The 10,718-nt window shown below is 40.8% G+C and overlaps 2 protein-coding genes across 2 annotated transcripts; both read right to left on the bottom strand.

The window, feature by feature from the left end:
- Window positions 1-3,339: 3,339 nt before the first annotated feature.
- On the bottom strand, window positions 3,340-4,320 carry LOC308681667 (uncharacterized protein; the record flags this gene model as incomplete). Its single annotated transcript, XM_081350748.1, has 1 exon — window positions 3,340-4,320. One exon carries the CDS (start codon window positions 4,318-4,320, stop codon window positions 3,340-3,342), a length of 981 nt encoding a protein of 326 aa, XP_081206874.1.
- A 4,911-nt stretch (window positions 4,321-9,231) lies between these two features.
- On the bottom strand, window positions 9,232-10,471 carry LOC308681486 (uncharacterized protein). Its single transcript, XM_081350422.1, has 2 exons — window positions 9,908-10,471; window positions 9,232-9,451 (listed from the first exon to the last, which is right to left on the bottom strand). Exons 1-2 carry the CDS (start codon window positions 10,457-10,459, stop codon window positions 9,353-9,355), a joined length of 651 nt encoding a protein of 216 aa, XP_081206548.1. The 5' UTR covers window positions 10,460-10,471; the 3' UTR covers window positions 9,232-9,352.
- Window positions 10,472-10,718: the final 247 nt, after the last annotated feature.

Here is a 10,718-nt window from a genome sequence, read left to right on the forward strand (position 1 = left end):
TAAATGTTACTTTAGATTACAAAACCACAAAATTACAGGAGAACATCGACTGGGAGACGTGCCAAAGTAAATATGCTGACATACTGACCCTCTTTTTAGAGCACTACCCCAACGCATCTACCGATGATTTTCCTCATCAAAAGGAGGACATTACCCGCGCCGTCCTCACAACCAAGCTTAAGGCAGTTCGGGTGAAATACAGAGGTGCTGTGGACACAGGCCGTAGGTCTGGGCATGGAAGAGTAGTCCTCCTGTATTTTGAAATGTGCGAGCAGGTATGGGGTGGTTCGCCGGCCACCACCACTTTGCCCACCGGTGTCGAAACTAATGACCTGGAGCCCTCGTCCCAAGCCTCGCCTCAAGGCTCGTCAACATTGGATGTCATTGATTCCAGCGTAGAAGTTGATGGACATCCTGATGATGGCAGCGTGGCACCACCAGTACCACCAGTGAAGGAGAGGAGAGATCTTCTAAACGTATGTATACAATTGTCGTTAGTAGCCTAGTTACCTGTAACGTTATGTCTGACCTCATCAGACAGATGTGTGTGTGATGTGTTGTGATAAGTTTGTGTTATTGTGGCCTACACATATTTCTACATTAATTTGTTGTAAAGGTTTGTTTATGTTTTGTTGCTAGAACATGGTTGATTATGCAAACCTACAAACCTAGTAAGCATTATCGAAATGTGTGTGTGTGTGTGTGTGTGTGTGTGTGTGTGTGTGTGTGTGTGTGTGTGTGTGTGTATGTAAGAGAGAGACTGAGTGAGATAGAGAGACACTATCTTGACTTGTAGCCTATCTTAGCTTGCCCTTAGGCAGAGCTAAATGTCAATGAAAGCTAGAATTTAGAACTCAACCATTGCCATGGCACCACACAAAACAGTCTATAGAAATTCTACAGCTCCTAATCCTATTACTAAGCTCCTACTACTAAGAGCTGCTACTCTTATGGCAATTGCTGACACATTTTTTTTTAAGTGTATAGGCTACTAGAATAGAATGGAAAAGTAATGTTTGTAACACTGTTTTTTTTTTTTTTTTTTTTTTTTACTGCAAATTATGCTGTGTTGCAATTAATTTTGTTCCGATCTTCTTTGTACAGGCCAAACTAAGAGGACACCGCCAGGAGCGTCTGAATAAACGGCTTTCAGCAGAGGCTCTGCAACAACATGCTGTTGAAGAAGACCAGCGTATTACAGTTTTTCTCAATTGTTTACACACATTTTCTGGTACTTGAGACACAATGACCACAACATGTAACTCATTCACCAACCCCCTAAACCAATTCTGCTGAACTACAAGCACAATTCCTGCTTTACACTCAAACTGCAGTTCTAAAACACACTCAAAACACTACACACAATTCTCTGCTTTTGGCACAATTTTCATGCAGAAAATCTCTTGTTTTCACAAGGAACACACTGCCATTCACACTGACTCATCACATGGGCAAACACCCGTCACACAGTTTTACAGTTAGCAATCAGAGCTTTAGCATGAAAGGGCAACAGGTGAGCTCTTCAAAAGGTGAGCTCTTCAATGGAGCAATGGATGCCAACATTGGATTATTATTATTTTTTACTGTAACTGTATACATTCAATCCTTCTGTTGTTTTGTATGTAGACCACTGTATGTCCAACTTTGTGTTGGTTGGGATGTACAATGTGTGCATTGTTTTGTGGGAAAAATAAAATATATTCTTTACCGTGTATTTGTGTGTTCTGAGTATAAAAACAATATTCTCAGATATTTTACAACACACTTATGTATGTACTGTCTGTGGTAAGTGTAACACTGAACAAAAAAAAGGCCTAAGTCATTATGATGAATGGAGAAGAAGTGTTTTCCATTCATCATAGTGTTTTACTCTGAGCACATCAGTGTTCAACTGGTTCTTATAAATGTCTATTCATGTGGTTTGTGTGTGTCATTTGAAAACAAAATACCATTTTGAGAAGAAATAACATTGTTTTGAATGTAAAGTTTAATTTTGCAGGATAATTGAGGGGTTTTGCCCATTGGGTGTGTGTTTTTGGATTTGTGTGTAGAGTTCTGAGAATATGAGGCATGCTTTCAGAAAATGTGTGTAAACAATCGAGAAAAACTGTAAAAGACAACTCCTTGACATCATTTGAGATCACAGAAAAAAGAGCTGCTGACAACTTTTCTAAAGTTTCCAATACACTGGATAGGCTTACAACCTCAATTGTTGATGGGTTTTCTTTTCTGCGGGAAACACTCCATACAACACCACTAGCACAGGCACCACCACCACACTACCCCACAACACTAGCCCAGCAAGGTCATATGCCATCACAACAGTCATATCTGCCAAATCAAATACATCAGGTCTTCCCACAAAACTCCTCAGGAAATAGAACACACACACACAATGTAATGCCTATTACTATTAACACTGCAGATTTGTCCTTCATACCTGTTGAGGCTCCAGGGCCGTTCTCGTACACCCAAGCACTTTTCAAGAAAGAATGAAAATCTTACGGTTGTTTCTGCTGGCTACGGCTACTTTTTGATTGTAAAAAGGCAAGTATTATAGTTTGTCTAATGTTTCAGCAGTTGCAATAACAGTTTACACAAATTGCACTTTTAACGGAAAGTATAAAGGCTTGTCTGATGTCTTGGCAGCTGCAATAAGAGTTTACAGAAATGGCACGTTTTGGTTGTTTAGTGTTAAATGTACCTTTGGAATGTTTTTCATACCATTGAGGTCAGTTGAATTCCAAATTGATTTCATTTGAACACTGTTCGTATGCCCTATTTTTGAACAGTTATACAATTTGTTTATTGTAATGTGCTAGGTAATTAGAACTACAGTTGAACACTGGCACATTTACAGAAATGTAATGTGCATTGTCCTAATCAAATAAAAATAAGCTCAAACACACCTCTTGAAGCCTCTTGGAAATGTCACTTGAATGCGGTTTCATTTATTGTTTTGTAATATGTTAGTTACAAGCAGTAAGCAATACAGAGGCATTTTATTTGTACAGTGTTTGTTCTCTTTAATGCCGTAATGACAAACAATTGTGTCTGATCAGAATTAAACTGGTTGAAAAGCATTCAGACTTGTGTCAGTATTAATGTGTAAGATTCACACAGTGAAGTATGCTGGGGCAACTATAAAACCACTGACCATTTGTTACTGTAAACCTGGCCCACAAAACTGTTGAGTATGAAATACAAAGAACAAAATTGTAAAGAAAAAGGCTTAAAAACAAACATTAGCCTGTACTAAAATGTATAAATTTAAACAGAGTAGGCTACTTCAACATGTGTATTAAACCAGTTTAACACACACACACACTTGAGGTCCCTTTATGGGTCAAGAAACTGTGTCAGGACTCTCCTGACCCTCTTGCCTTCAGCAGACATTCCCTCTCTGACAGTTGGTGGATTATCAGGTTGGTTGTCCCAGTCATATTGAATAGCCTCTGTAACCCTGGTGTCATCCACAGTGTCCATAGCAGCCTCGCAGTAATTATGCAGGACGAAGCATGCATATACGACGAAGGGAAGGTCATTAAGGTTAATGTCCATTGCTCTTCTCAGGGCTCCAAACCGTCCTTTCAGCCTCCCAAACGTGCACTCGATAACCATCCGTGCACGGCACAAAGACAGTCCAAAGTACTGCTCCTGAGCAGTGGTCCCCCCATTCGCATACTCTTTCATTAGGTATGGGAGCAGAGGATATGCAGGATCTCCAAGTAAGTACACTGGTATGGCCTCTTCATCCTCAAGTATTTGCTTGGGACATGGTGGGATTTTTCCATCTTTCAGATGGCCGTTGAGGGTGGAATTTGCAAAAATGCGGGCGTCGTGAACGCTCCCTGGCCATTTAACTACCACATCAATGAAACAATATTTATAGTCGCAGGTAGCCTGCACGTTCAAACTGAACCTCCCTTTTCTATTGAGATAGTCTGTGGAATTTGCAGATGGCTGCTTTATTTCCACATGTGTTCCATCCACAGCACCTATGCATTGAGGGAGGCCATGCACTTCTTCAAATTTCTGCACTAGTTTCTGCACAGAATTTTCGGATGTGGGCAGTTGTATGTACATAGGACCTAAGTGGACAGCTATTGACTCACACACTTGCCTTACTATGATTGACACGGTTGATCGAGAAAGACCGAAAGCGTTGGCTGTCTTGCGCAGTCTACCCTCGTCGGACAGGTAATATAAGGTGCAGGCAACTTTTTTTATGACACCGACAGGGGACCGCATGACGGTCGTTTCAGCCTCGATGTAGGGACGCAGCAATTCGAAGAGTGACAGCAGCGATGACCTTGACATCCTAAAATTTTCACGCCACTCATCCGGGACAACCACTTCATTTTCAAAGTTATCCCACCAGACAGCAGTTCGCCCAGGTCGGACCCAAAACCGGCGGCGCTGGCGGTGACGCGGACTGGTTCTTCGTGTTGGAGGGAGGAGAAGTTGTTGCAAAATTGCTGACCTCCGGGCACTCAGTCGTCTCTGCTCCTCGACATAATGGAGCAGCTGTATTTGAAATGCAAACACACGAAAAGAGTTTGCACCAACATAAATCTGACTGCTACTCTGAACGCTTCCATGATCACTTGTAAACATAGGTCGCACTTTTGACGTAGGTGCGAGCTCTGGCGCATACTGTGACGTTGGCTGCCTAAACACCCGTTTGTCTCAGTTTACATGCAAACGTGCAAACGAAGATTTTCTAAATCTCCACTCTGGCCGGAGTTTTTAGAAAGAATCGGTTTCAGAGGCGAATTCTCCGTTTGCGTGTAAACGAAGGGCGCAAACGAAGGGAAATGTCTTCGTTTTTCAAAATAACCATGTACGTGTAAACGGGGCCTCAGTGTGGACGAAGGCCAAAATGGAGAGAAAAAGATGCGTTTTCAAACGAAAACGTATTAGTGTGGACATGGCCTCAGAAGTTCTGGAAGTTTCATTTCGAGGAGCAAACAGATCCGGCTGAGGAATAGGTCAGTTCTATGCTATGTTCTAATCGCAAGTGTCTGTACACGCAAAAAGACTGTTTAAATATGAATCGCGTTTCTGCGTGTGAATGAATGAATGCACAGATGCGCGCTGTTGTGTAGCTACTACAGCTGGCACAAACACTGTTTCAAAATGAATCGCGTTTCTGTGTGTGAATGAATGAACAGCTTTTAGCAAACTCTATTGCTATACTAAGATGAGTAAAAATCGACTACAAAAATCGGATAGATTATAAAGTTTTTACTGTAAAATACTGCCACATCAAATAAGCTTATAATGTTGCCAATTTCTGCTCATGTGTTAATATATATATGTTTTGTCAAAAATAATCAACTAAGATGCCGTGTTTGTTCCAATGTAGGCGATATTCAAACTAATGAATCCTTAACTTTGAAATACGTATGATAAAATGTATTTTTACAAAGAAAGATTACACTGGAAATATTGTTAAAATTTTAATTGTTGTAATTGTATAACCTTTTTAATAAAATAGCTAAAATATATACAAGGATAGATGTAAACAAAAACTTAAAAGGTCAATATAAGCCTTCTCTTTAAATAATTTTTAGTGTGTTTTATTAGTGACACATTTGGGTAGAGAATATATTCCAAAACTTTCTGAAAATACAGCATGAGAATTAAAGGGTTAGTTCACCCAAAAATGAAAATTATGTCATTAATGACTCAGCCTCATGTTGTTCCAAGCCCGTAAGACCTTCGTTCACCTTCGGAACACAGTTTAAGATATTTTAGATATAGTCCGAGAGCTTTCTGTTCCTCCATTGAAAGTCAATGGACGGCATACTCTTCACGTCCAGTAAGGCAATACAGACATCATCAAAGTAGTCCATGTGACATCAGTAGGCTCAATCTTAAGTTTATCAAGCGACGAGAATACTTTTTGTGCGCAAAAAGTAAACAAAAATAACGACTTTATTCCACTATTCATTTCCTTCTCTCTGGTCTCGAATTATTTCACTGTGTTGTCTGTGTTGTACGTCACATGTAAGCTCACTATTGGCCAACGCTGGTCATGTGTGATGCGTGTGACGTACAACACAGACGCGCTACGCAGTTACACTACGTGAAATAGCTCAAGGCCCAGAGAGAAGGAAAAACCACACCTATGAATAATGAAGCTACTTCAGACCAACCCATTTTAGATTTGCGTCGGGCGCAAGAGTCATTTATCCCGCCGGTACAATAGCAACAGTGCCCAAGACCCGCCCACAAAGTTACTTGCGTTTTGCGCTTGATACTTGCGTTTCAGATCGTTAAAATAGAGCCCAAAGTGTTTTAGATACATGTAAACCTGTTGTAGGAGACTGTAAAACAAAATTAGGAACCTTTAAAACAGCACAATAGAGGCACGATAAGCTTTAAATTTCACTCACCGAGAATAAGTTTGCATATCGCTGTCCGTGCCATTTTAATATTCTGGAAAGATCCCAATATATGAACCTTCCTGTAAAGAAAAACAAAAACAAAAACAAAAAAACAACTATATTACATATATATATATATAATGAATATATCTCAATGATTATAGTTGCATCATGATGATCATGATCAATCTACTACTCAGCTTTCTCCACAGAACAAGAGCCTGCTAGCTTAGCTTCCAAAAAAAGATGGCTGACACTATGTGTATATTCTGTGAGTGAGATCCCTCTATGGGTGGGTTGAACACATGTGGGACAGCTCCTCCTACTGGCTGTAGTCTTTAGCCTCTGGCCAAAAAAATCCTCTGATGACACAAAATTACTTTTTTTTGCATCATCAGAGGATTTTTTCGAGACAAAAAATACATTTTGCTCTCGTCTCAGGGGGATATGAGGGTGGAAAGCACGGTAATTCGAAAATACTACAGGTTTTCTACTAATACAAAGCTTAATGCTAAATCCTGAAGTATCCCTTTAATGAATCTGTTTGAGATCTAATAAATGCTAGATGTTTTGCTATAAATTACGGAAATGGCATCTGAGGAATTCTTCTCAATTTTCTCAGTTATTTTGCTTTATTTCCAGATTCAATCATAGGCTCGTTCTTACATAGTAGAGCACGTTCACACATGCGCACTCTTCAAAAACTCACAAGATAATGATTCATTGAGTCCACGTCATGCAAACAAGAAACTCTTCTTCTAACCACAGGTCCAGAACGGTGGTGGCACATTTCCAAGGCACACACATACATCCAAAGAAACGAAAAATAAAACAGAATGGTTAAACCCAGTAAAAACAGTGGCTAGTTGGACAGATGAAGGCAATCCTCGTTTTTGAAACCAGCCTAGACGAATTAGAACTATATGCACTGAACCAATGAAGTTTAATGGTGAGGATGACTAATAGCTGTGCACACTCTCGCCAGCAAATATTAGTTTCTTTATGCACGATGTACATATGATATATGCCTTTGAAAAAGATCAACATTACTTGGAGATGCTGGGGATTGAACCCAGGACCTCATACATGCAAAGCATGCGCTCTACCACTGAGCTACATCCCCTTATGGTGATAAGTGTGTTCTGTTATTTACCTACCTGTGCCTTTAAATCAAAATGTATAGGTGATAAAGGTCAACACTGGAATGCATATGTATGTGGTTCTGAGGTTTAAGAAACAAGCAAAGAAAGTAATGGAAAGATCCACACTGCTTGGAGATGCTGGGGATTGAACCCAGGACCTAAGACATGCAAAGCATGCGCTCTACCACTGAGCTACATCCCCTCATTTTAATAAGGGTGTTCTGTTATGGATATCTGTGGTTGACTATGCAAAATCAAAAACTGGGCTGCCACACAGGAGCGAGAGTGGGATCACTTGGACCTGACCAAACGGTTCATTTGGATAAAATTAGCATCTGAGAAAGTGAGTTGTGCGGTGACATCCATGGCTCCAGTTAAAGAAAACAGCAACAGTCGTACTAAATCACATATGGCAGCAGAAAGCATTTTGCAACGAGGCAGTCAGAAAACAATCATACAGAGTGTTGTAAATGCACAGGCTGAACAGATTGAAACTACTGCTAGAACAGCTTACAAAGAGGCAAAACGCAAAAGACATGCCCATGGATTTGAGCACGAAATAGATCGCCAAGAGTTAAATGGCATCAATATGGGACGTATCTTACATTTTAATGTAGTGTGCACCAGTTTTCAGGAACACAACTCATCTGAAACGAGATGTAAAATTTTTTTAAATATTGTGCAGAGTGCCCCCATAATTAGCCGTATTGACAAGGCAACAAGTTTAAGGGTGTATTCACACCAGGAAAGTCCGATAGTTCACTTGCTTTGGTCCGGACCAAATAGAATGTTGATTTTTTTTGTTTGGTACGGTTCGCTTTCACACTGCTCTTTTTACAAGTGAACCAAAATGTGTAAACAAAACCACACGTGTGCTAAGGTCGTCCATTCATTGGACAGAAATTCTCAAGCAGGGAAAAGCAGGAAGTGCACAAACAGGCTCAGCATTGACATATTTCGTAATGTAATATTTGTTATTTTACTGATTTGCTGTTATTCTCTACAAACGCAATATGAAGAAACTATATAGATAAAAGCCCGCCCGCACTGACAATTGATTGCTTGGGTCCTTACATGCGCTTCGTGAGGCACACTAGCTGACACACACACGCAAGGTCTCTCTCTCCCTCTCTCTGACGTGTGCGCGCTCTTGCTCGCTCGCTTTAGATTCGCAGAGATTTTAACTGATTTGCGGGAATCAGGGAGCCGCTATCGAGATGCGGGAGACTCCCGGAACTTCCGGGAAACTTGGGATGTTTGTATAATAAGACAACATTATGCCAAAATGTCCGTTTTGTTAAGTATCCTCATAAGAGCAGTCAAATAAAAAGACGCAGTTTTCTGCAGTTGGGTCGGTTCATGTTCACACCGTAAACGAACCGTACCAGAGTTCGTTTGGAACCGTACCGAGACCACCTCTTCAGCTGGGTCTCAGTTCGATTGTTTGGTCCGCACCCGAGTTCGATTGCTGTATTCACACCTGCCCAAAAGGTCCGCACCAAGGGGGGAAACGAACTAGAGTTCGATTCAATCGAACCAAACAAGGCAGGTGTGAATACACCCTAAGTGATGACATGCAGTTGCAAATGTTAAAATACACATTCACATCTTTGCACCAATAACATGCATAACACTTTGTTTTACTACCAAATTATGTGGTAATATCTCATTAATTTAACTTACAGTGGAATTTTTTCAGTTTCACTTTATTTTGATGGTCCCGTTCTTTTAAAATTCTGTTGACTATATGCAGCATTGCACCTATATGTCTACTAACTCTCATTAGAGTTTTAGTAGAGTACTAGTAGACTGGTAGGGTTAGTTTGACTGTTTTGCCATTGCTGGAGATTTTAACATCCACATAGATAATGGGGTGTAGGTAAGAGAGAAGGTGTAGACAAGCTCATCCTCATTCATCTGTAAAAAGATTGTGGTTACCAAGAGGGTCATCCCAAAGACTTTACATACACCAAAACCATGCACTCAAATCACCAATTAGTAAATTATTCACATCACCACAGCTGCCCTCAGAAGCTCCGCTGTTGCGAAAGATAGTCAATGTTTTGGAGACATGCACTAAGGATTGAACATGCATATTTGCTGTCCTTATGTAAAAACTAGCTTTAACACTATTAAGGCACAATATTTATTGTTCTTGTTTCTTAAGCTCCTTTCATACCATTTATGGAACGGTTTACATCAGTTGGTTTGAAGGGTTATTTAAAGGCAAGTAGCTTGAATTCAGGATTTACCCATTCAAATAGATAGAACTTGGTCTTAGCTGCCCTGGCATTGTAAAACTAAGTAAACTGACTTTCCTTGAAAAGGTCCTCTGCCACAACAAATAACCCATTACAATGTATGTGTTCTTACCATCAGCACACTGTTGCAGTCCTGTAATTCATACTCAAAGATGAGCACTCTTGACCCAGGATCCTGACCAACAACAGGACATCCACCTAAAGACAGACCAGTTGGCTGGATCAACTGACCATTGCTGAAGAAGTCCTGCTGGACCTCTACAAGAACCCGGTTCTCGCCACATTGAACCGCTACGCTACTGGGAGTCACGGGTTGCCTCAACTGGAAGTCCACAGCCAACTCGCTCTGCACCTCAGGAACGATGGGATAACTCCAATCCAAAGGCTTCACTGGACCCTGCAACAGCTGCTTCTCCTGAAGGCCAAAAGGCTCCTGCGCAAAGCTTTTGTAGTCAGGACCCAAAGGACTCTGAAACTGAGAAGCCACTTGTAAAGGGTTCCAGTGCCCTCGAGGAGAAAGGGCAGGACTTCTGGAAGCTGGATCTGATTTTGGCCCCATGCTTCTTGGACTATGACTGGACCTCAAACTTCCCAAGACATCAGGCAGATCAAATGCAACAATCACAATCACAACCACCACTAAGACCACTTTCAGGAACCCCATTCTAACAACTTTTGACACAAACACCAGCACTTGGCTTTGCCATTTTGTACAGCTTTGAGTTAAGGTGGCTCCACCCCTTTTACCTTCATTGATTATCCTTGATTCTCCTCTGGACCTGCAGAGTGTATGCATCTTAGGGACACACCATTCTGCACATTTTTTATGTGCCTGTCCAAATACCAGAGGTGGAAAGAGTAATAAAATATTCTACTCAAGTAAAAGTAATACTAATTCAATGAAATTTTACTTAAGTACAAGT

Source organism: Scardinius erythrophthalmus (assembly GCF_964197995.2).
Source record: "Scardinius erythrophthalmus genome assembly, chromosome: 21".
Lineage (NCBI taxonomy): Eukaryota > Metazoa > Chordata > Actinopteri > Cypriniformes > Leuciscidae > Scardinius > Scardinius erythrophthalmus.

What these genes read in the sequence shown, in the direction of transcription:
- LOC308681486 (XM_081350422.1), bottom strand. Translation starts at nt 10,459, where the DNA reads ATGGGGTTCCTGAAAGTGGTCTTAGTGGTGGTTGTGATTGTGATTGTT. An exon ending in ACTGCAACAGTGTGCTGATG is followed by an intron (nt 9,452 to 9,907) that starts GTAAGAACACAT and finishes ATCTTTTTACAG; the next exon opens with ATGAATGAGGATGAGCTTGT.